At 41.8% G+C, this 25,820-nt stretch overlaps 2 protein-coding genes and 1 long non-coding RNA gene across 4 annotated transcripts in view; 2 read left to right on the forward strand and 1 right to left on the reverse strand.

Moving 5' to 3' along the window:
- LOC307019144 (organic cation/carnitine transporter 2-like) overlaps positions 1-22,861 on the reverse strand; it is a 32,503-nt gene extending 9,642 nt beyond the window's left edge. Inside the window, exon 1 of the mRNA XM_079649792.1 lies at positions 22,784-22,861. Coding sequence (XP_079505918.1) covers positions 22,784-22,826 — 43 coding nt within the window. The 5' untranslated portion in view covers positions 22,827-22,861. The remainder of the gene's footprint in view (positions 1-22,783) is intronic.
- Positions 4,428-7,764, forward strand: LOC307019150. Its single transcript, XR_013802587.1, has 3 exons — positions 4,428-6,290; positions 6,764-6,926; positions 7,132-7,764. It is a non-coding gene; the product is annotated as an uncharacterized lncRNA (long non-coding RNA).
- LOC307019142 (zinc finger MYM-type protein 1-like) lies at positions 13,411-17,475 on the forward strand. 2 transcript variants are annotated; one of them, XM_079649789.1, is made up of 2 exons: positions 13,411-13,902; positions 14,585-17,475. In XM_079649789.1, the coding sequence occupies exon 2, from the start codon at positions 15,877-15,879 to the stop codon at positions 17,230-17,232; it is 1,356 nt and encodes a 451-aa protein (XP_079505915.1). In that variant the 5' UTR covers positions 13,411-13,902; positions 14,585-15,876; the 3' UTR covers positions 17,233-17,475. The 2 variants fall into 2 exon arrangements, with proteins under 2 accessions (XP_079505915.1, XP_079505916.1); XM_079649790.1 differs by lacking the exon at positions 13,411-13,902 and having other exon boundaries at positions 14,604-14,668; positions 14,813-17,475.
- Positions 22,862-25,820: the final 2,959 nt, after the last annotated feature.

Consider the following 25,820-nt stretch of genomic DNA (forward strand, 5'->3'; position numbering starts at 1 on the left):
CCCAAAAAGATCACTGGTTCCATCCTGGCCACCCCACTAATGTCCTGGCTCCGCCACTGAATGTAAAACAAAGTATAGCCTATAGCTGCAATATAAGTTAGTGTGCATGTTGTCGGACGTCCACTGACTAACGTAGTGCGTTCACACAGGATCTGCTGGTCATATGATCAATGTCCTGATTAACAGAAACACAAGCAGACCGCTGGACTCAGATCTCCAGATATCTCATCACTCCTCCGCTGCTCCGATACAAGTCCGGGGCCCTTTCTCATTTCATTAAATCCCCCTCCTCGACTCCTCGGTCATCCGGTAGTGACCCGGAAATGAATTTCAGCGTGCCATGTTGAAGGACATCTAATTTCTCCAAAGATCGAGCATCGAGGAGGCTCTCTGGAGGAGCTATAACCGAGGATACACTGATGGGTCCTCCACGGTCCTCCACGGCTCCTTCGTGGATGCATCTAGTCTACGTGAAAGTGTGAAACCCTTTTTTCTTTTGGTTGGTTCTCGTTTTCTCCTGTTTTTACCTCAGTGTAGGTAAGAGTCCTGTATGTTTATTTTTGTATTTGTTAGGCAAGATTTTTGTGTTCAGAGATTTGTTTGTTTTGTGGGTTGTTGCACTTATTTGTTAAAAAGAAAACATTGGTAATTAAATTTACCAAACGGCATTCTCTGTGTCATTGTCTATGTTCTTGGGAGTGGGAAAAGAGGAGAGAATGCACATTTTATGCTGCGCCTAGGTTTCCCTAGAGATCTGGGCGTAACAAAACAAAGAGTTTTTGTTAAAGAGTGCTTCACATAATACACAATGGCTGTAGCCTGATTATATGCTTTAGGAGCTGTAATGCGTGTGGTACAGTGTGTAGGTGTGCCTGGTACTGTACAGTGTGTGCGTAGATGCGGCGGACAGACAGGTCTCAGTTGGTTCGGTGTCCTCTGCTTACTTTTAATACTTGTAAATAAAACTTTTGGCCCGTAATTTATTTTCCTCATTGTAGCGACCAGAGAGAGGGGGGGGATATATCCAGTCTCTGATAGTGTTGAGCTATTATGAGAGTGCTCTGTTTGATTCTGAAATTGTATATATTTATAAATATATACGTGAGTGTGTGTGTGTGTGTCCGCATTTGTAGTCTGTTATTGTCTCATTATACCGCACTGTGAATGAATTAAAAGTAAATATATAGGTCGTCATGAACACATCTGTCCATCAGGCAGAGGGCTGCTGTGCCTCCTGTCATCATTAATGAACGTCTCTTTAAAATGACCGCTCAGAGGAGAGGAGTTCTCATTTCTCTAACGGCCTGCTGCTTCCCCCTCTCTCCTCGGCTCCCCTCCTCGGCTTGCATCTCCTGTGGGCGGGACTAAGACACGAGTATAGGAGTCGAGGAGGGGAGTCGAGGAGGGGAATCTTAGTGAAATGAGAAAGGGCTGTGGTGGTTTGTTGATATATGTCGTCTTCTTCTGTTTGCTTTAATCGAGGCTACGTACTACAAAGAATCCCTTTTAAGTGCAGTTATTTCACAAGTTTAGTTATAAACACAGCTCGGGAAAAATTACAGAGGTCCGGACAGCGGTGAACTCAATGGTGGATACGGCCCTGGGTCTGGGGTAGAGTTCTTCAGAATTGACGTGGCAACTCTACCGTGAAGTCAGAACCTCTGACTCCTTTTTTTTTTCTCTCCTCTGACTTGTTTTGTGAATTATCCGGCCGAAGCTCCTAAATAAACCATCAGTGTTTGACATCAGAGCTCCAGCTCTCCCCGTGTCTCCCTCCTGTGTCGTTGACTCCAACTGCATTGCTACAAAGAAGTTTTCCCCCACAAATAGCAGTAGTAATTTTGTTACCATTATGTAATTGAAGAATGATTCAAAACAACTAACACTTACCACAGAATGAGACACATCAAAGTTATGCATCTGATTTTCTTGGATTTTAGGATGTCAAGCATGGTCTATTTCTTAAATTGTGCCGATGCCTGTGACGGAAAGAATTGCAACGAGAGAGTTAATGTGGTTACATTATACAGACTTGAACAAAGACTATATTAAACATGTTAATAGTCCATTTCAATTATTTTAATTGTTTCAGGCTATGGGATTACCTATCCAACATTGTTTTAGTGATAACTGTTGTTTTTATTTTAACCATTGACACAAGAAATCAATGAATAACGTCTTTGTCTAAACTAAAGCAATAATTTGCAATATTAGTAACTTGACAGAGGGATGTCACTCATTTTTTGTAATTTTGAAACAGCTTAGGCTAGGCAGAAGCAGACATAACAAAAGCAAGCATTTATAAAGTGGCAGAGGAACACATGTGACTACACTTTATTTACTGTCTCCATGTGTAAAAAGGCAAATGTTGGGGGCAAATGTATGGGCTCAGAACAGTCTCATAATACACACATGCCCACAGAAGAATTCACACTTGTATTTCATGATCCGCAAAAGGATTCACACTTGTATTTCCGGATCCACACTCGTGTTTTTCAATGCACACACAAATGTGTTCCGTTTCATATACATGTAAATAAAATCCAAATACAGAAAAAGGTTTTACATGTGTATTTTTGATCCTCACATATTTGTTTTCCGTTTAAATCCCCTGAACCTGCAAACACAAACCGCATTCTGTGCATGGATCGCTGTGCATTCCTGTGTGGGTTTTTTGAGAGTCCCCTGACGGTCAGCCGATTCGTATTTATAATCTTTTCTATCTATAGCCAATCAGATGTATCCTAAATTCTAAGCCAATCACATGAGCGCGCCTCCACGAGGGTAGATTTCTTGCGTTCATGACGTAGCGCTTCATGTGCGCATTTCGCGCTGTCCGGAGCTGACAGGTCCATGGAGCCTGCCTGCAGGCGCTAATCTCAGGCCACCTCCACTCTCAGTACAGCGCCACTTTCCGAACAGGAAATGCACGCAAATGCAAGCCTTTATATTATGAAGGTACAGTGCCACTTTGCGAACCATTGATGAATGCTTGTGTACACAAAAACAGCAGGCAAAACCGTTTTAAATGTGTGTTTCCTGTATGGCGAATACAGCTGCTTTATTTATGTCTGTATGAAGTTGTTGTGAGTGTGGAGGGAGCAGCTACAGGTTAGGTTAGCCTAATCGATCAGTGCACTACGAAGCCAGTGCTAGACAGTGAACTGTCAACGGGGGGAGCCCCGCCGGTCATTATCGGCCGATATTCACTCTTAATAGTTTGATCGGTGCTCTCTATAAGGGCCGATCAGGAGAGCTGGATCTGATCGATATGGGCATAAACGCGAGTGAAGTTTAACCGGACGCGAGAGAGAGATCAGATCAGCTGCTGAGTCTGATGGAGACACGCAGCTCTGCATGATCACCTGATGCTCCGCCCTCTGTTTAGCGAGCTGACCGTACAGCGCAAAATCCGTATATGAAGTGTCATGAACATAAGAAATCATACCCTCATGGGGGCGCGCTCATGTGATAGAATGAAGGAGACATCTGATTGGCTATAGAAACATTTTTTTACAAGTACGAATCGGCTGACCGTCAGGGGAGTCTCAAAAAACCCACACAGAGCGATCCATGCACATAAAGCCGTTTGTGTTTGCAGGTTCAGAGGTTTTAAACGGAAAACAAATATGTGTGGATCAAAAATACATATGTAAAACCTTTTTCTGTATTTGGATTTTATTTAGCCTACATGTATATGAAACGAAACACATTTGTGTGTGCATTGAAAAACACAAGTGTGGATCTGGAAATACAAGTGTGAATCCTTTTGCGGATCATGAAATACAAGTGTGAATCCTTCTGTGTGCATGTGTGTATTATGAGACTGTTCTGAGGCCATATGGTTTTGAATAATAGATGAGAGTAACATTTACGTCACTTTTTTTGTATGAATTTATGTTTCATCCAATCACAAAGCTTGTTAACTTATCACAAGGTCTGTCAAAGTGGACAGGCGTCGTCACAACAATAGCTGGGGATTGTGGGTAGTGTGTCTTTTTGGCGCTCCACATTTCAGAGAAAACCAGTTGTTTCTCAGAATTTAAGCGGAAAAACACAAAAGCATTGTACACAATTTAAATCTATCAATGTTGTTTAATTAACAAAGGTAATATGGTGTTTTTGAGTTGATGAGTAGTGGAGATATCACTGTCAAATCAATCGACAGTAAGGAGAATACTTACTTCCGGGTGTACAATTCTCCGTTATCCAATGGGAAGGGACGCTCACATTGCCTTTAAGAGCTGCCGACATAAATGGATGCGGTGCTTCCCTAAGCGTCAAATACTGCCGCCGATGGGAATACATTGCAATCAGTTGAAAGCTCTTTGCGTCCGTTTATGAAGCTGAAGGAGCCTCGGCGCGTCCCAACTGCACGCCACGGGACCCTGACCAAGCGTCACGTTTAGGGAGTGAGAGTGTCTTGAACAGTGTTGGGCAAGTTACTTTTAAAAAGTAACTAGTAATAGTTATAGTTACTGCTCTCAAAAAAGTAACTAGTTACTTTATTAGTTACTAAATTATAAAAGTAACAAGTTACTTTACTTTAAAAATAATAACAATACAAATACAAGTTTTTGTGTTGTTTTTTGCTGACTAGTTCTCTGAAGGCAACAGACTCGACCGTTGCGATTGGCAGCATGTCCTTAACAACGTATACCTGGCAATCAATTTAGTTGACTCTGGGTGACATGTGGCGATTTAAAAAAAATCGTTTTTTGGCTGTTTAGATGGTGTTCTTCCATCTGGGTCACTGCCGGTGGTTGAGACGGTGGGGTCTTTGGCGACTAGTTTTATAGCCCCATCATGGGGCGTAGCTGGGGGGGGGGAGGTTAGGATGATTCCAAGGGCCCAGCACTGGGGGGGGGGCCCAGAGAACACTATTATTATCTTTTTATTAATATGGTTTTATTATTATCCTAAAGTAAGTTAATGTAAATGACTCAAAAGTATAATTGCCTGTATTAAAAAAAAACGTCCCAAAAGAAACAAACAGGTGCTTGTTACTCTGTTTGACAGAATGAGCACCCCTCCCTTCATTCATTGCATGGTATGGGCGCCTGAGCAATGGAGCAAGCGGAGCAGGTGCATCCCCACAATTGACCTTGGGGGAGCAAACGTGTGCTTTTGCACCCCCACTTTTTGATCATATGAAAAATATGACATTTCCCCCCCAATATATCACTGTAAACATAAGTGTGTAATTTCAATCGAATTAATAATACGCAATGAAAGAACTTGTGCTGATTATAGACACTTAATAGCGAGTTTTTAAGTTTCCAAAGATTGTGACCCCCCCCCGCATTTCGCTCACAATGGTTTGATCAACTGCCTCCCACCCACAGCAGTCCTGATGCAGGTAGGCTGAGTGTAAATCACCGCGAACAGTCTGTCATTGGTGGCAGACCTTTTCAGTAAGTTGTTCAAACAAAGAATATGTTAGACATGTCTTTACTTCTACCACTCAATACAATAAAACACATTTATAATCATCACCTTCTCTTCATTTTCGCTGCATTGAATTACAGGTCACTCTTTATGTTAGCTAGCGGTTAGCTGACGTTTGCTAGCTAGCTAGTAACATCAACCAGTGTGTGTGTGTTTGACTAGCTAGCTACCTGGTAGATCGAAGCCCATTAGAGTTTGAGTTTATTAGGATCCCCATTAGCTGTTGCATGACAACAACTAGTCTTCCTGGGGTCCACACAAAACATAAAACATTGCATTCGACAAGACTTTTACAGAACAGTAAATACAAAATAAAAAACTTTTCCGAAGTCCATTTTCCTTCAAGCATTGACTTTCATATTTTCCATCATATACCACTTATTTTCTGATTTCATTTCATTGGAAAGAAAATAATGATAATAAAATAAGAATAAAGTACTTATATCTATCTGCATTTACAGATGCCAGCCTTCAATTCTCTTAAGGTACAACTACCTGAAATGAAAATAAAAGAAGAATGAATTATAGAATGATAGAAGATAATATGATAGAAGCCCATCTCCTACTGTAACTAACCTGCACACTGTGTGTGTGTGTGTGTGTGTGTGTGTGTGTGTGTGTGTGTGTGTGTGTGTGTGTGTGTGTGTGTGTGTGTGTGTGTGTGTGTGTGTAGCCAGCCAGCCAACCAGGTAGAACATGGCAGAAAAAATAAAAAATCATGTATTCAACCCAGTTCAGTGTATTCATACGTGTATTGCTCTCCTGTGTAGAATGATGTGGTGGTGACAGTGCAGACTCAGGGAGGAGGCAGAGAAGGAGAGAAAGAGACACAAGAGTTACAGGTAATGGAAATATCAGTCAGCTTAAAGTGTAGGATAACATAACAAATTAAGACACAAATACTTGGATAATATATTCCCCCCTCTCTCCCTTTCTTTACAGAGTAGCATAAAGATTGTGTATTCAAACCAGTTCAGTGTACTCATAAGTGTATTGCTCTCCTTAATGTAGAATGATGTGGTGACTGTGCAGACTCAGGGAGGAGGCAGAGGAAGTGAGAAAGAGACCTAGGATAACATCCCTAGTCAAAAAATGCTATAGGAATCTCTATACGTTTTTGGAACCCTATAGGAATCCTTTAGGATCCCATAGGATTTTGAGACAGTTCTGTGCTCTATATTGCAGGAAATTGCACGTACAGGTGTTCATTAAATTAAAACAATTCTGCCATGGAGGTGGTCGTGCCTGACCCACTCCAAACCATCCCTTGCCTGCCAGTTACTAATCTTGCACCCCCACTTTCAACTATAACTAGGCGGCACAGCAGTGCACCAGCAGCTTGCAGCTTGAACAGACTGACAGGAAAATGTCCTCTACAGCTCATGAATCAGGAGCTCAGAAACGAAAGAAAAAACGTCAGCAAGAGGAAAATAATAAAAGAGGTCGACAGATAGTCACCAAGTATTTTCACAAGAAAGGTATTTATTCACAGAACTTGTTTTGAAGCCCATAACAGCTTAGCCAACATTTTGTGGCTGACGTTAGCTACCTGTTGCTATCAAAAATTAGATGAGTGTCGATGAGCCCAGTGAATTTGTATCCAGCAGCTATGCCCTTTTGCTATGGCTAGCTAACCTAACCTGTATAATGTTACATGCTAATCACATCTGCTCTAATGCACAGATGCGGCTTCAGGATCAGTACCCCTTCCCTCAGGCCGGTTCCCAGTTGAAGGAGAGGGAGGTAAAGCAGCAGGGCTTGGGGTTAACAAACAGATTTTAAATATGCTTACCATGCATTGAATACAACTTTAGGTAATATTCACATTTAGTTACTCTAGTTCTTCCAGTAATTGCAATACCATTGACCACTGGCACATTAAATTGAGGTTGTTACAGTAGCTATAGCTAGATTTGAGCAATTGAAAAATATCTATACAAATGATTATTATTATTATTATTATTATTATTATTATTATTATTATAACAATTAAGAGATAGCTCGAGCTGTACTGTGTTATTACTATTATAGGGCATTTTATAAATTATGTACACTATGGATACTCTAGAGCCAGGGCCTTCGAGCAAGGCAGCCAACGAGGAGAGCAGAGGTGAAGAGGCAGAGGTACCAGTACAAGAAGAGGTCGAGGACCATGAAAGCAGCACAGATGAGGAGGAAGCAGCTATGGACAGTCAATGTCAGGGACAAAGTGAGGCTCCGACACAGGATGCCACAGATACTGAGCCACCTGTAGTGGTGTCTGAGGTAGAAGATCTGCTATCACTTGACCCAGGGTTGTTCCCAGCTAGGATGAGTGACAAGGACAGGGCAACTATTGTAAAGAAATTAGCAATGCGAGAAACAGATCAAGAAATTCCACATGATTCAAAGGGAAAGAGATTTCCAGATTACTTGAAATACACCAAAGCAGATAAGGGTAGGGGAAAAGTGAAAAGGGACTGGTTGATTCACAGTGAAAGTGCAAATGCACTGTTCTGCATACCATGTGTTCTTTTCTCCAAGGAGCAAAAAATACCCTCTCTTAGTGCTTTGAGTAGTGACCAGGGATACAAGATGTGTGACGTCGAGTGGCGTCGCATGTATGATAAATTCCCAAGCCATGAAACAAGTAGGAATCACAGGGACTGTTATTTGCGATGGAAACACCTACAGTGTTCGGTTATGACTGCATGTGGCGTTGATCATCAGTTGCAGAGAGAGCTACAGTCTGAAATTGAGAAAAACAAAGCTATCTTGCAGAGACTCCTTGATGTCACTCTGCACTTGGCAACGAGGAATTTAGCTTTCCGAGGTAAAACGCATGCTTTGGGCGATGTCCACAATGGAAATTTTGTAGGTACGCTAGAACTTTTGTCACGATATGATCCACTCTTGAAAGACCACTTAGACAAAATCAGGACATCCAAAAAAGGAAGCCAGCTAACTCATTATCTGAGCCCAGACATCCAGAACGAGTTTATTGAATTGTGTGGGGGAAAGGTTTTAAAAACCATTCTGACGGAAAGGGAGGATGCCATATACTATGGAATCATTTGTGATGCAACGCCTGACATTTCCCACACCGAGCAAAATGTTGTGCTCATAAGATATGTACATTATAATGAAGACACAGGCGAATGGGAGATCACTGAAAGATTTATTGAATTCAAAGATTTCAACGGAAAAACAGGATGTGAAATAGCAGGCATGATGGAGAGTGTGCTTCTGGATCTAGGGATAGACATTAGTGATTGCAGGGGGCAAGGGTATGATAATGGGGCGAATATGTCAGGGAAAATCAAGGGAGTCCAAGCACAAATACTGAAAAAGAATAATCTTGCTACTTTCTCACCTTGTGCCTCCCACACGTTGAATCTGGTAGGCGTGCATGCTGCAGAATCGAGCCCTGAAGTATCCAACTTTTTTGGTTACATTAACCGCCTCTACACATTTGTAAGTGCCAGTCCATCTCGTTGGTCTATATACAAAAAGAAAACAGGTTGCTCTGTACATAGGCTATCTGACACTCGCTGGAGTGCGAGAATTGATGCTGTGAAACCTGTAGCAAAGCACCTACCTGGTGTCATTGAAGCCCTTGCTACCATACTGAGCTCATGCAGTCTCACAGGTGAGGCCAGATCTGAAGCTGTTGGTCTGAGGAACTACCTCATGTCATTTGATGCCATTGTCCTTCTCACCATTTGGGTGAAAGTATTGCAATCTATTGATGACAGAAATGTGATACTCCAGTCAGGGAAAATCTCAATAGAGGTGGAGGCAGGTAATGTTGCTGCACTAAGAGATGAGATGCAGACTCTCAGAAATGGATGGGATGCTATTCTGTCTGAGGCATCAATGGTAGCTAAGGAAATGGAGGTTCCATCTCATTTCAAAAAAGAACTTTGCCGTGAGAGGAGGAGGAAGAGGTTTCATGATGAAACTGCTGAAGGAACAGGTCAGGAGGATAGGCCAGAAACAACATTCCGTAACACTGTGTTTCTCACTGCCATGGACCAGATCATAAGTGACTTGGACACTCGGTTCCAAACAACAGCAAATATTGTTGAAGAATTTGCTGCCATACTTAAAATTGGGAAGTTGAGTGACAGTGTCATGGCTTCTGTGTGTCAGCCACTGAGGGAGAAATACTCACAGGATCTCACAGATCAGTTTGAGAGTGAGATAAGGCATCTCAATAAAATATTTTCTGCCACTTTCCCCCCTGATTGTAGCTCTCTTGATCTACTGAATGCAATATACAAGATGGAACTCCAGAGCATTTTTGGAGACGTTTGCATTGCCCTCAGAATTTTCTTGACGCTCCCAGTTACCGTAGCTGGTGGTGAAAGATCATTTAGTAAGTTGAAACTTATCAAGAGCTATTTAAGATCTACCATGTCGCAAGAGAGGTTGAACAGCCTTGCAATGTTATCGATTGAAAGCAAGCTGGCTCTGTCACTTGATTTCAAAGAGCTCGTAAAAGATTTTGCCACCAAGAAGGTCCGGCGATTGGCGTTCGGGATTTAGGAATAAAAATCCAGTCTATGACAGGATTGTGGGATGTTTCCCTATAGTAAGCTGACAGGCTACAGCCCACATTGTGAACAATTACTATCTGATGCATAGTCCTCTCGCACTACATTTTTCATTGTTTGCTGTAAGTGTGTTCATGTCCTGAGAGTTTATTGTTTTATAATTATGTTCAAATCTTCAGTTAATTTATACTTTTGTCCTTGTGTTGTTCAAATCTTAATTTAATAAGTCAAAGAATGTTGAGATTTTTTGTTTGTTCATTCCAGTATTGGGTGTAATTTTCAATTAAATAGACAGAAGATAAAGTTGATAGTCAGTGCATGTTGATTTCTTGCAGTCCATTACAGTTCATTAACTTCAACAGGGTTTTCGAGGTTGGGTTTCATCGTGTCGTTTTGGGGGTGGACGCAAGGTTCTGACCCCACCAGTATCCAAGAATCCTGAATTGTCCCCACCAATAACTCAACACTTGTCACTCGCGCCTCCTCGAATTACTTGCGCGTGTAACAGGTAGGGCTTTAGCACTCTGCTGAGAAAGGCAGCAACCCGGCCGCTACAGCAAAAAAGCTAGTGCTCTGCCCGCGACAGTTCAAAATCTGCTTCGTAAAAGGTATATCCAAGCAGGGAACGATTGTATACTACAGAGCACATCAAAATGTAAGTGTCTGTCAACCTAATAGTGTGCTTGAGTAGACTATTTGTGTTGGAGATGGGATTACAGAGAGACAGGACAAGTAACAGCTTTTGTATGTTGAGTATCAGAAAACATTGTCACAAGAATAGGGGAAAATATGCCTAGCTAGTGCAACTCAAGGTTGTTTGGTAGACTATTGCATTGGTCCATTCATTGAAGATGAACGCAATGCGACATCCTGAACTGGTGCTGAACTGCTGATCCGAATGTATAGGTAAAAACCATATTATGCGTTTTCATCAATAAATAAATGGCCACATTTTTTTTAGCGTGCGCGCTAATGCGCACTCGCATGGATTGGGGGCCCACAAATAGATTCTTTCATGGGGCCCAGAATTTCCAGCTACGCCCCTGGCCCCATGTACATTATTTAGGTGCTTCAGGAGATTGGCATTGCTGTTTTTCGAAGTGGACAATGCTTTCTGTCCTGCACACAGTTCACATTTTACCGTAAGGTTTTTTGCGTCCTTTATCCCCGCAAATTGAAAATAGTGGTTATATTTCGAAGTTGCAAATGCGCTGCTGCTCTCGCTGATACTTGCATCTGCCATTGTGTGTCTGTGTGCTGGTGGTGAGCGTTGCCGTGTGTGTGTGTTACAGTGGCGGGCCGTGCATTTCACACCTAGGCCTTCAGTGATGTCCTACACAGTCCTACCTGAATTATTCCACCTCTTAATACCATCATTATGACGCCATGGCTCTAGAAACTATACATTTAGACAGAAACGCAGTATAACCGGGCGTTGCATCACCTTAACATAGTCAAGTACAACAGAGTTATATTAATATTTCCGAAGCATTTATAATCAATATATCCGCATTTACAATTAAGAGTGTTAAACTATCAGCTTTAAGATCGCTTGGATACGGTCAAAACTTAAAAATAAAAGGGGCTTTTAAGGCATTAGTCTACAAAGTTTTATTAAGTCCACCAAACCAAGTTTGTTCACTAAACAGCGCATTGTCGCACCCAAAGCAGTTTCATTTAAGAAACGTGACGATAAAGACACAAACTATTCACTGAAAATAAAAGAAAACAAACAAATAATTTGCATTTGTTCATGAGGATATATTTGCGACAGTGGTGAAAGTGTATTCCTAGCACTGAATGTCCACTTTGATAAAGGTTAAACCAAAACAATTCAACAAGTCTCCTTGAGTACTTTTACTGCACAGCTGAGCCAGTGCGCCACACACATCTCTATATCTCTTGCAGAAGCATCAAACATTTATTTTTTATATATTTGTCATTTTAATTACATATATATTAATTCGTTAATATTGATTTAATATTAACGACATAAAATGACAAAAATATATTAAAATAAAATAAAAAATAAAATGCTTTGTACTCACCAAAACAACTGATTATTTGAATACAAAATCCATCCTCCTTTCTTTCCTCAAGAAGACTTCAATGACTCTGTTGTAGAGTTTATCTATGCGTTTCAGTTCCACCAATAAGTCATTTTCTATAGACATGAAGGCTAATGATGAAAGCCTAGTCTGTCCAGTAGAATTTCTGGCATAAGTTTTAATTCGCTTTAAGGCCGAGAATGACCGCTCGACAGAAGCAGTGGACACAGGGATAGTCACTGCCACACATGCCAATGTGTAAAGCTGCCCCATGCTCTCACTCAGATTTTTCTGCTTAAGGAAATCAAGGAGATCAATGGGACTTTTCCCTTCAAAATCAGTCATGGCATACATTACAGTCAATTCTGTTTTTAGCCGGGACAGATCGAACAGTGTTCCGTGACTCTGTGTTAATTTGGCTAAGGCTGTATGCAGGAATTTTTTCCGGTAGGTCTGAAAGTGCTGGGGGTCCAGGAGGGAGAGAAACATTAATTTTTCGTGGTCTTGAAACCTACTCCGTATCTGGCAAAGAATGTTGTCCAGAATATTGCTGTGGAGTTGTTGGTAGTATGCGCGAAGGTCTCCTTGTGCTGTACGTGGGCCTCTGCGTGCGCTCGGACCACTTGAGATGCGCGCTGTGTCCTCGTAGATCTGACGAAACTGGCACCTCTCTCGCTCAATTGTGTCACAAAACTCGTTCACCCTTGTCAGACAGAATTGTACATCCAATGTTTGTTTCTGTAGTATTCCAAAGAGCACATCTGAATGCTTAAAAATCCCATTGAATGTTTCAAGCAAAAAACAAAACTCAAAATCATCCAGACGTGCATTAAATCCATCAGCGCTAAGCATAGTATCCCCATCATACTCCTCATGATGTTCCAGTATGTGGTCAAACACCTCCTTTAGGGAAACTCTCTTCTCAAAGACTGCATTGACCAATCTCGATGTATATTGCCACCGCGTTGGTGCAACATTAGGAAGACGACGCTTGCAAATGTCATCCAGCAGTTGCGTGCGCTTAGGGGATCTGGAGAAAAATGCTGCAAGGCCATTGAGGCTGGCAAAAAAGACCTTGCATTCTTTAAGCTTTGAGGCCCCTTGAGTCAGTACTAAATTTAGTCGATGTGCATAGCAGTGAATGAATAAGGCCATAGGTGCCCTCTCCTTAACTTTAGCCTGCACCCCGTTTAGTCCAGATGCCATGACCGCTGCGCCATCATAACACTGTGCCACAACTTTATCCAGACTACATTCATATTCCTCCATGAAACGGAAAATAAGAGCGGCAATGTCATCAGCTCGCTTGCCGCTTGTAACATCTTCAAATCTGACAAACCGCTCCTTGACACCTGTGTCCGTCACATAACGCAGGACAAGTGCCAGTTGTGCTACATTACCCACGTCCAGGGCCGGCCCTTCCCACTGGCGAACTAGGCGGTCGCCTAGGGCGCCAGATCTGGAGGGGCGCTGCCGCGCTGCGCTGGGAGAAAAAAAAAATTAATAAAAAAAAATTAAAATTATTTTTATTCTGCCTAATTTTCTGCCCTTGATGTAATACATTTACAATAATTGAACAAAGTAAACACCCTTTGCACCCCGGGCCGGCGGCAACATTTTGCATTTGCCCTGTACGATGGGCGCTGTAACTGTAAGTGATGAAAGGGGGGGATGGTCGCTTATTATCAGGCACCCACAGGCCGTGGCTCACAGCCAAAGTGACGCGGCAGCTCCAGCTGAAAGTGTCGGAGATCGCAACGATCGCAACAGCAAGAGGCAAAACATTAGCATTATGAAAAGGTCCAAGCCTTCTGGGGCAACGGGAAGGAAACGGAAAAAAGAACAGGAGGAATCGAAAGTCAAAGACAGAGGTAAGTCGGCTTGTGTAAAAAAAAAAATTCAGTATGTAGGCCTACTGTACCGTTACACATTTGATTTTAAGCTAGCTAGCTAGCTAAGGAGGTAGCCATGATACAGCTTTGATGCCATGCTAGCAGCGAGCCTCTGATACAGAATGATAGATACAAATGATTTGAAGTTTTTATTTATGTATTATTATTCCTATATAATCTTTTTGTAAATAATATCCTACTTTTATATTGTGATAGCTGTAAATTGATCCTCCAATAGTGTTTAATTTGTCAGATAGTTTATTTTCACGGTCAACTTGTGTGTATATATATATATTTATTTTTCTGTTTATTTTCTATTATATTTTTTTTATTTTCTGCACTTTTTAATGTCTAATTATTGTGCAATGCTTTGTTTTATATGCTGATGTAACGAAATAATGTTAATGTTAGCCAGAAGAAAGCTATCTGGATAACTGCTCCTTTGTATAAAGTGAGGCTGACCAACCAATATGGGCATGTGTTATTGTTTAGTTGTTACTTATGTTTGCAAATGATCTCCTGGGGCAGCAGAACCTCACTTTTATATAGGCCAGTTGTGAACTTGCATACAGCTGAGGCAGATTGCAGCAGTTATTTTTGCCTGACTGTATATAAATGTTTTTGCTTGTAATGTGCTAATATCTACCCTATAAATGTCCAGCTGCACTTGAGAAATACCTCAAAAAGCCCCCAATTGCTGGAGAAGGAACATCTGATCTCCCATGTACATCACACTCTGAAGAATGTAAGTTTTGCCAAACATTTATGGTCTCTGTGTAATCGTTCATACACTACTTTTTTGTCATTATTATTATTGTTATTATTATGATAAATAATGAAAACTGAAGCATGAATAACTTCTTTGCATGTTTGGATTGCCTGCCTGCAGGTGAAGGAATAACGAGCATAGTATGTGAGTCCACCATTGCAGCCCCCTCAGATCCTGCTGACTACCCAGGCCCATCTGAGTCCACCATTGCAGTCCCCTCAGATCCTGCTGACTGCCCAGGCCCATCCGCAGTCCCCTCAGATCCTGCTGACTGCCCAGGCCCATCTGAGTCCACCATTGCAGTCCCCTCAGATCCTGCTGACTGCCCAGGCCCACCTGAGTCCACCATTGCAGTCCCCTCAGATCCTGCTGACTGGCCAGCACTGAGTGATACAGTGAGGATGGAGTTAGTCAGACGTGGGCCATATCATTTAAAATCCAACTTCACTTTTCCTAAAAAGGAGGGAGGGAGAAGTTGCCATCATCACTACTTTTACAGAAGATTAGTGAATGGAGAGACAATCAAGAGGAGCTGGGTTGTGTATTCCAAGAAAAACAAAAGTATTTACTGCTTTTGCTGCAAGCTGTTCTCCCAAAAAGAGTACCAACTAATCAGCAGTGGACTAAATGACTGGAAAAATTGCACTGACAAACTAAAAACACATGAGAACAGCCCAGAACACTCTAGGCACATGACGTTGTGGAAGGAACTGGAGACTCGACTTGAAAAGGGCCTAACTATAGACAAGGTAGAAATGGCACTTATGGAGGCTGAAAAGAGGAAGTGGCGTGAAGTCCTGACCAGGTTGGTGGCAATAATTCAGTCGTTGGCAGAGCGAAATATTGCCTTTAGAGGGACGACAGAAACACTTAACCAGCCAAATAATGGCAACTTCCTGAAGGAGGTAGAGCTCATGGCGAAGTTCGACCCAGTCCTCAAACAGCATGTTGCTGAGGTCCAAAGAGGAACCACCAATATTTCCTATTTGGGAAAAAGAATTCAAAATGAACTGATAGATTGCATCAGTGGGAAGATTGGGGACCATATGGTCAAGGAAATCAAACAATCCAAATACTTTTCAATTATTTTGGATTGCACCCCAGATTTGAGCCATACAGAGCAACTATCAGTCATTATTCGACTAGTTACAACCCAGGACACGCCCCAAATAAAATAACATTTTATGGGGTTCCTTGAGGTAGAACAGTCCACTGGAGAAAGCCTTTCAACCCTGATTCTAAAGAGATTAGAACAGCTTGATATCCCTTTTGAAGACTGTAGAGGGCAGTCTTATGACAACGGTGCAAATATGAAAGGAAAGAGGAAAGGAGTCCAAGCCAGACTTGTTCAAATCAATCCAAGGGCTTTATTTGTGCCATGCGGAGCACATACATTGAACCTGGTGGTAGCTGATGCAGCAAAAAGCTCTGCAGAAGCCACTAGCTACTTTGGCTACCTGCAGAAGCTTTTCACACTCTTGTCTGCCTCCACTCAGAGATGGTCCATCCTAAAAAGCCATGTGAACATCACATTGAAATCATGGTCTGATACCAGATGGGAGAGTCGGATCAACAGCATAGAGGCTGTAAGGTATCAGGCTGCAGAAGTCAGAGATGCACTTCTAGAGGTGAGGGATAAAGCCACAGATGGAGTCGTAAAAATTGAGGCACAATCTTTGGCTGAAGAGGTTGGATCATACCGCTTTGCAATATGCACTGTGGTATGGTATGACATCCTGACCAACATCAAACATGTCAGCAAAATGTTGCAATCAGTGTCAATGCAGCTGGATATTGCTGTTGACCTCCTGAGAAAAACAGAAGTTTCTTTGGTCAGCTACAGAGGCAATGGATTTGCTTCTGCCCAAGCATCTGCCAAAGACATCTGTGGCCAAATGAATGTGGAAGCTGTTCTCAAGCAGAAGAGGCTGAGATCAACCAAGAGACAGTTCTCCTATGAGTCCCAGGAGGAGCAAGTGAGTGATGCACTAAAGAAACTCGAAGTTTCTTTTTTCAATATGGTGGTGGATGTTTCCATTGCATCACTGCAGGAGCGATTCAAGGCCTTAGGTGAAGTAGAGAAAAAGTTTGGGGTGCTACTCAACTTCCCTGACCTGCCAAAGGAAGATCTGACGAAGCAGTGTGAAACACTCAGCAACACCCTGAGCTGGGGTGGGCAGTCAGACCTGGATAAGAGGGAACTTGCACTGGAGATGCAGAATTTCCCAGCTTTGCCAAAAGCCAACATGACTACCCTGGAACTTCTGACTTTCCTACAGGAGAAGAAAATGAACGAAGTGTATCCAAATATGTGGGTGGCCCTCAGGATCGCTGTCACTATTCCAGTGACAGTTGCTGCTGGGGAGAGGAGCTTCTCCAAATTGAAGCTCATTAAAACATACCTGAGGTCGTCAATGGCTCAAGAACGCCTCAATGGATTAGCTTTAATAAGCATCAATCGCAAGGTTTCGGGGCAAATAGCATTTGACGACACAATAAATGAATTTGCAGCAAGGAAGTCCAGACGTGTCCGACTTTAAGGATGTGGACTAATTAAAGGACACAATAACATAGCAGAGACTTGTTGTTCTGATTGCCTGTTTCATTTAATTTATAGTGTGTGTAATGTTGTTCATTATCTTAATTTATTTGCAATAACCTCAGTTGTAAGAGCTCCGTTGGCTATATTTTTGTCCACGTTTGCACTTTCTTTTCTTGAAGTTTTAAGAGAAGCTACTTTTGTTTGATGAGTGATTTTCATTTAATAACTACAATAATAATAATAAGGATAAAATAAATACAAAATATGTTACATTTATTTGTTATTGGCTGTGGGTTATTGGTTATGTTCACATACTTATTTGGTTATTAAAATGTAAACCGATCTTTTTCATATGGGTGTTTAGAGTTGTACCCCTAGATCTAGTCTCTAGTAATTCTGCTCAAAGTGCACCAGATTGAAGCATTTTACTTTAAAATGTTAAAACAAATCTTTCCGAAGGGGGCATACCCCCGGACCCCCCTAGAGGATGTGACATCCACCCCCCAATTAAAACATGTTCATACAATAATGAATACATTTGAAACCTTCTTTATGTATATTACCTATGTCAATAAGTTTCAGTTTTTGTAGTGTATTGGTCTTTTGTAGAGATTTTTCATTTATTCTTTATATATTCTATTGTGTATTGCTTGGAGGCGGGGGGGGCACCAAATCATAATCTCGCCTAGGGCACCAAAATGTCTAGGGCCGGCCCTGCCCACGTCTGTCTTTTCGTCCACCATAACAGCGACAAAGGGTGCTTTTTTAATCTCCATTTTGATCTCTTCTCCCATCACTTCAGCAATTGCATAAATCAGGTCGTTTTGTATTTTGCCTGACGTCCCAGTAAACACTTTGTTTGTGGACAGGTGGTAATGCAAGTCTGTGTTGTTCTCAGCAAGCAAAGAAAGAAGCTCCACGTAGTTTCCTCTGTTTCTGGACTCGGCGCTTTCATCGTGTCCCCTAAATGAAAGTTCCTGTTTACCCAAAAACAGGACACAATCAATCAGTCTTTTCAATATTTCCCTATTTTTGTTCACCCTTTCGTTGTGGAGCTCCGTTTCCCGGCGCACTTGTTCGTTGAGCTGTAGATCCACTCGGGTGTCCCCAAAGGTTTTCAAAAGCACCATTGCTTGTAAGTGCCCAGCCGTGCTTTGGTGTCTCGTTGCTGCCTTGGTTAGACAACTCAAGTTTGCAAATCCAGTGTGGCTCCAAACACCAAATCGATCAGTTGCAAATAGCAGGCATTCCCGGCAGTACAATTTGCAGTGCCTCTCGGAGGCTGTGAGCCAGGGGTACCGCTCGTAGTTAGTGATTTGAAAGTGGCGGACAAACCCTTTCCCCCGCTGTGATAGGCTCGCTAGCGTCGGGGTTGGCCGTTCTCTTCTCACGATGTCTAGCTTTTCTTGAAAAGTTCGTCTTGAAAATGGCGTTGTAATTATATCTGCGACCAAATCGATCTCTTCTCCTCCTTCAGCCATTGTGGGTTGAAAAAAAACAGCTTGTAGAAATCTACACAAATTAGCTCGTTCAAATTCAAGTTCAGTTTGCTAGCTCTACATAGCTCTGCCTCTCAATAGTGCGTATCCAATCAAAAGACGTGCACGTGCTAACGTCATCGTACGCCTGCTAGCTGGCCCGTTGTCGCCAACTCAAAATCTGATTGGTTAACGCCACAGTTTTGTTTCCGTTCACTTTAATCTACAGGCGCCCGCACTGTTGATTCTGAAGGCCTAAGGGCAGATTTCTTGGACCCTGGCAACACATTATGGCTGAAATATGATTGGATAAAAGCTCTAACATAAAGGCCAACCCTCCAAATCTCGTTCTGAGGCTGGAAGCAGCGCAACCAAGAGGAAAGCTATGAAATGAAGAGAATAGACTACAGGGAATAATTTAATACATATTTGTGGAAAAAATATATCAAAATTTAATTTATATTCTGATGATGTTTAGGCCAGCAGAGAAGGCCTTGCTGGCCCTGACGGCCCACCACTGGTGTGTTAGCATTAGCAAGTGTTCGTATGTGTGTATTTTCCCCATAAGGCAAGACCTGCCCAACTCTGTCTCTGATTGGCTTACCCTGAAATGTTACCCCGCGTTAACCAATCATCACTCCTCCCTCTGGTTACTTTCACTTTTCCATGGTGCTGTATTCGCCTGCAAATTACATCCGCAGGGAGATCCGGTTCAGTTCCATCACATAATGTAACGCAGTAACGCACCCATTTAATCACAGTAACTATAACGGCGTTACTTAATGGGAATAGGTAACTAGTAACGCATCTGTCAAATAATTAGTTACCGCAAAGAGTAGTTGCGTTACAGTAACGCGTTAGTCCCAACACTGGTCTTGACAAAACTGATAAGTTTCTCTGTTGTTATCTAACCTTAAAAAAATCTGTTATGGCAGGAGTAAAGCAATCGATGACAGAACATCCATTTTGTAACAAAGTTGGGAAACAAGCATGTGTAATCGTTAACCTGGGGTTTTCACAGCTTGCTCTCAACATAAGGTTGTAACAGTCTTACACAGAGAGAGAAAGATATACAAATGTAAAAGCTTCAGTGGAGTCGAATTAAGCTGCACATGACATGTTATAGGAGCATATGGTGCCATCAGCACACACAGTTTCAAAAATTGACATTTTTGTCCATGTACTGTAAGTACAGAAGAAAAGACAAACAAAAAAAGATTTAAAATGTCAATTAGTGAGCCACTGGTGGGTGGATTGTGTTACTGTTGGCAAAACAATTTCCCTCAGAATATTTATTGTAACATTATAATCAGCTTTTGAGTTAATGTTTAACCATGATCAAGATTGTTTCTGGTAATTGTCACACCCTTGACAAACGGGTCTGCTATTCTTGGAAAGCAGAGGACATACCTTAAAAGTAGTTGTAAAAAAGGATTGGACTGTGCTTTATATTTGGACTTTAACCCAAATAGATATACCATTATAGAGAAAAAAGGGTAGAGAATTGTCTTGACATCTTTAAAACTTTTCAGGGAAGAATTCAAACATCAGGAATCAAACTAAAGATCAGCACACTTCATTAAAAGCTCCCAGCTATTTTTACTGTGCAACATTTCAATCCAACAGAGGTTGAAGTGCCAGACAAAGGTATCTGATAGATCAAATGTGAACAGTTAAAGTTGCTGGGAGGTTGAATATGTGCAGATCTTTTGTCTGGTTCCTGCAGAGTCTTGTGCCGCAAGTACAAAGTGGAAATCATCATTAATTAGCACAAATATCCAATTTGATATTTGCTCTTTGTCTCATCTTATCGGAAGCTTTGTGTGTTATTCATTAATTGACCAGGGAGAGTGCACACTGTGTACCAATGCACCTGAGTTAGCTTTTGAGCTAATGTACATGCACTCAGTGCTTGAATTGGAATAAACTAGATGCCAGTACTCTAAATCAGCAACTGTTTCAAGTCAATTTATTTATACAGCCCAAAAACAAGAATTTGACTCCAAGTCATAGTATATCCTATAATGCTGGTGGGTTTGTCTCTTTATTGTATATTTTAGAAAGGCTCACTGTACTTAAACAAAATGACTCAGGGTGCATCTGAGATTAGAGGAGGTGCAGGGGTAAAGTGCTATTTTCATGTGGACTTAACACAAGATTTTTTTTTGTAAATATTGAAGTTAAATGCATCAATCTGGTGCACTTTGAGAGCAACATGAAGAGATCTATGGATACATCTCTCAACACCCATATCTAACAGAACTGTAAACAGATTTTCTATTTCTTTATGGATATTTTACAAATCACTCCCCTTTCAAACTGTATTCTTGTTTTATTGTCATGTAGTATTTCATTTTTAGTGAGTTACTCAGATGAGTACCAGGAGACAGCGTTTGGCACTCTGGTACAATTGTGGTGAAGGCATCTGAGTTAGATGTATTTGAACCGAAATGTCTACATGCATAGCAGAAAATGGCATATTTTTTACAGGAAATTCCAGCCAGTCTGTTTTTAAACCATGAGCTGCAAAATGAGCGCCTTACCCCACTGTACAGGCGAGTTGGGAACTTGTTTAAATGTACCTGGGCAGGCTCTGTTTTGCCGAGGTCCTCTGGCACTTGCGGGCCGCCGAGGGGTGGCGGTGTTTGGGGCGAAGAAGACTGCTGCTCCGGGGCGAGGCGGGCAAAGCGGCGGCGGCACCTCATGACGCATCTGAGTAGCCTACCGCCGTACCGTCACCGTGCCGGTACTCAGTAAGAAGTAACGGTACCAGAAGGGTAAATATCAGAAGTCCTACCGGTGAGTACCGGCCCAATTCAAGCACTGCATGTAGTCCCTGGGCAGGTTATTACCTATTTTATACAGACCTTGGTTATAACACCATTTGTCTAGATTGTATTCAAAATGCAAGCTGTAAAATAAGTCAAAATATATTTCTCCATGAATTTCAGATATGTCTGCTGACAGTCAGACAGCAACCACTATGTGGTCGTTGTCCAATGACGACTCCCCTGGCCGCAGACAGAACATCTTTGTTGACTTAGAAACTCTGGCTTCTCCTTCAATGAGGTAACAGTGTGAATTTGAATTGATATGACACAGTCTGAATCCGAATACGTAACTTTAAGGGCAACATTAATCCAAACCTTTAATTTGGGTACTTTTGTCCATTGAAAGGCTGTCAGCTCCAGGCAGCTGTGTATCTATTTTTTTTTATAAAAAGTTTTGGATGAACATGGAAGCAGGTTTATCTACTATACCTTGCTAAACTTGTTTTTTTATTTCACACAATCAGAATATGGCTTACTCTGAAGGGTTGGATATTACTGAAACATAACATGAAGCAGTTTAATATACATGTTATCTGATAGTTGTATATATTTCTTTGTGTGGGTAAATCCATGAGCAGCCATCTTGATTTGATTGTATTTATGTTGCTTCTGCTTTGGTTTCCACAGCAACTCTCCTCTGCAGGAGATAATAGACATGAATCGGAGGAAAATGGAAAAGCAGACGATTATACATAGAGAGGCCGAAGATAGGTTGGAGCAGGAGCTGGCCACCACTCAATGTAATAATGTAACCAGATGAGTGATTTCAGCGCCCGGTATGATTTTACACACATTTGTATCATACAGATGCAGGACTTACACACGCCTGTTATCTGACCGACAGGTCCGCACGCACTCTCCAGCCGAAACTCTAATAAGCATTCATTCACAAACTAAATCAGGAGACCTTTAACGTTTTACGTCCGGTTCGTTCCTTTGTTCCTCGCTGTACACAGCTCCAGTTTGGGCATTGGCCTGTCATCAGATTGTATTTGTTGTTGCTGCTGCGGAAGTTTAGTACCATTATTTTTGATTAAATACTCCAAATCTCCACCCTCCATAATTGCACTTGCTTCAGTTGCTTGCTACTTTCTAACGGCGGTGAGAGTGGTGCAGTGACGCTATCTATCTTCTATCGATTAGATTTATGAGTCAAAAATTATAAAAGTAGGGTAAACATGTGGATATTATCCGACTGAACAAAACGTGCATTTACCTAACAGGTTCGTTTTCCACTGACCTTTTTTCGAGCTATTTTCCAAAATCCTATGGAGAAATCCCATTGCTATTTTGTCGAGGGAAACCGAGCGCAGCTTACTTCCGCTTTTTGGGACACGTCACTGCACCACTAAGTTGATGCGATTTGATTGGATTGTGAGGCAAGGGAAGCCAGCCGCCTCTGGCTTCCCTTGGCATGGCCCTGACCAATCACAGGTTGGCAGGGGCATGACATGAGCCTCATCTGATTGGTCAATCCCTCCATTTTTTTTCACCAAGGGAGGCAAATATCGGCTGGCCTCCTCTCGTCGCAACAGAGAGTGCAATCTACTGTTTCACCATAACATCTAGAGGGGCGCTGTTTCACTCTTTGTAAAATACTCAATGAGAATGGGGGAGAGACGGGCCGGCAGCAACACACAACAAAGAATTTCCGAAACTAAACGAAGTGTTTTTATTTATTTATTAAAATTATAACTACAATCCGAAAAAACAGGGGAAGCCTGGCTTCCCTTGGCCTCCAGGAGAAAACGCCACTGGTTAATAACGTTTTAATGAAGTTGACTACAGTATATTCCTATTAGTCAGTGCTTTCATGTCAATTCGGCGAACATAAACATAAATGATCGTGGTGAAGATGATGATTACATTAGGATTAAAAATCGGTAGTGAGAGCTGCTGAATTTCCTCCCGTAGGATGTGATATAAAAACAAATCGATTATTTTTGTAGTTGTAAACTCAAGTGGATGAAACTACATTTATTGTGGCTACATGGCCGTATGATCGCCCATATTGACGCACCTACTTCCTAAACTTCTAACAGATACAACATAAACCGATCCTTCAGCCTCATATGAGCTCTCAGACACGTTCAAAATTAAACTGTCATCGCTGTCTGAGCTTGCTGCCGTGTGCGCCATCGTGCGTTTACATGCAGATGCTGGGATCGTGAACGGTGCAGCTGGAGCGCTGTGCCCGCAATGACGTCACACATAATTTGGCGGGACTTGAAGAATCCCCGAGAAGATCCAGAAAATGGTCAACATTGAAGGGCAGATTAATGGTTATCAAAGTACAGATATCCAAAATCAGTTCAGTAACGGTTTTCAAGGGGACAATATTTACTCAAATTGATGGGTTTGGATGATGGGGAAAACTTGTGTCACAGGCTCTTTAAGTGATGGATAAATAATAATATTAGTTAAACTTGTTATGCTTTTGTTTTGCAGTTTCTATTCCCAGTAATGTTTATTAACATTGGAGTTATCTGTCAAAGTGCCACTGAAAGCGTGAATAATAATGTCAGTCTATTCATTTACTCTTTTTATTCTTTTCTATCCAAATTAAACCATGTTCTACTTGTTTTTCTTCCTTCAGAGTCCCAGATTTGCCAGTTGCAGTACGGCATGAAAAAGCTCAAAGAAGCAAATTACAATCATGAAAATGTAATCGGGCAAAAAATCGATGAATTAAAGACCAAGAACAACACGTAAGTACCCAGAGTAGTAATATTCATCCCGCTTCAATCTCATTAGTATGCATAGAAAGTGACAGGTGCTGTGACAGGTCACACCTCTACCTACTTATGCTAATGAGCTAAGTCCCGCCTCCCCTTTGTTCGAGGTGTGAGATCTCAAGTAGGTGTGATATCCCAAGTAGGTGTGAGATCCGTCGATGGGGGGGTTGATGTGTATTCACAGGTGTGAAAAGCCCCCACTGTTGCGCCTTATGGTGTATCATAAAAAATGTTTCAATCACATTAGTATGCATAAAAAGTGACAGGTGGCCCGCCCCCAAGTCTATTAAAACAAAATGCCGCTTCCATCACATTAGTATGCATAAAAGTGACAGAAGGGCCCGCCCCAATTATGTGATGTCAGAAGACCGAGGGGGTGGAGTGAGATAAAAAAAAAAAAAGAACCCCGTGCAGATAAAAAGCCAGTCATTTCCAATCATCAAGTCATCTTTCCAAAAAGAAAAAATGGCCAAGAGACGCCTCGATATGGGTTTAATCAGCAAGATGCCTGTGACAACTTACCGCCATCCGTCCGGAGCGCCAATCAAGAAACGGATGCAGTATCTGTGCCGGGTTCAAACACCTCCAGTCGAAGATCTTGAAGAGAAATGGCTTCTGGAAAATGAACATGTTTGGGGATACGTATTCAACTATATGGCGAATGAACTGCATTTCTACAATCTGAAGAATGGAGAAACGTATGGACCCAACAGTGTTAAAGCGACGTTGACCTCAACAGATTGGGCTGTGTTAACTCTGGTGTCTTACAGAGATCTCCACGCAACCATTGTATCGGAAGAAGTAGTGCATCAAGAAAATACTGTGAAACCAGCGGTGTACAAGATATATGCAACACAAAGCAAAGAAACGCAAACAAAAAGCGAGATCAAAGAAGAGTTTTCACCGTTACCCCTCAATGTGGAGGAAGAAGAAGGAAATATCCCCCCGCCACCAGAAGTGAAAAGAGTCCTGACAAGCACCGTCTGGGAAACTAAAAGCGGACCATCTGGGCGATGGTATTACCGCGCAAGCCGTTGCTGACGCAGGGGGGAGGGGTTCTCTCTAAAACACAGTGTCCTACCATCTCTTTCTGTTTCTGCTGATGTGTAAAATATACAAAATAACGTTTTATATACTTACTCTCTTGTTAAAAGGTGATGAAGTTTGTAGCGTAAGCCAGCCATCAGTGTTCTAGTTTTAAGGATCGAAGGATCCAATGTATTTTTAAATGGAGCAGAAATAGAACTAGTCTCCCAGTGCAAGTATCTTGAACAGAGAGTGTCATATTGGACTCGCACTTGACTTTTTAAGAAACATATCCACAAAGTATCCAATACCATTAAATTCAACTTGCAACATTTTAAACAAATTAGACCTTTTTCTTAACTGTCAATGCTGCAAAGTCATACCTCCACTGTATGATTCTATCCCACATTGAATACTGTTTTACAAACTGGTCGTTTGCTTGTGCCACACACCTGAAACCCATAGAACAGCTGTTCAAGAGAGCTATCCAGGTGTTTGACAGAAAGCCAAAGTCAT

This window comes from Notothenia rossii (assembly GCF_949606895.1).
Source record: "Notothenia rossii genome assembly, chromosome: 9".
In the NCBI taxonomy this organism is placed as follows: Eukaryota; Metazoa; Chordata; class Actinopteri; order Perciformes; family Nototheniidae; genus Notothenia; species Notothenia rossii.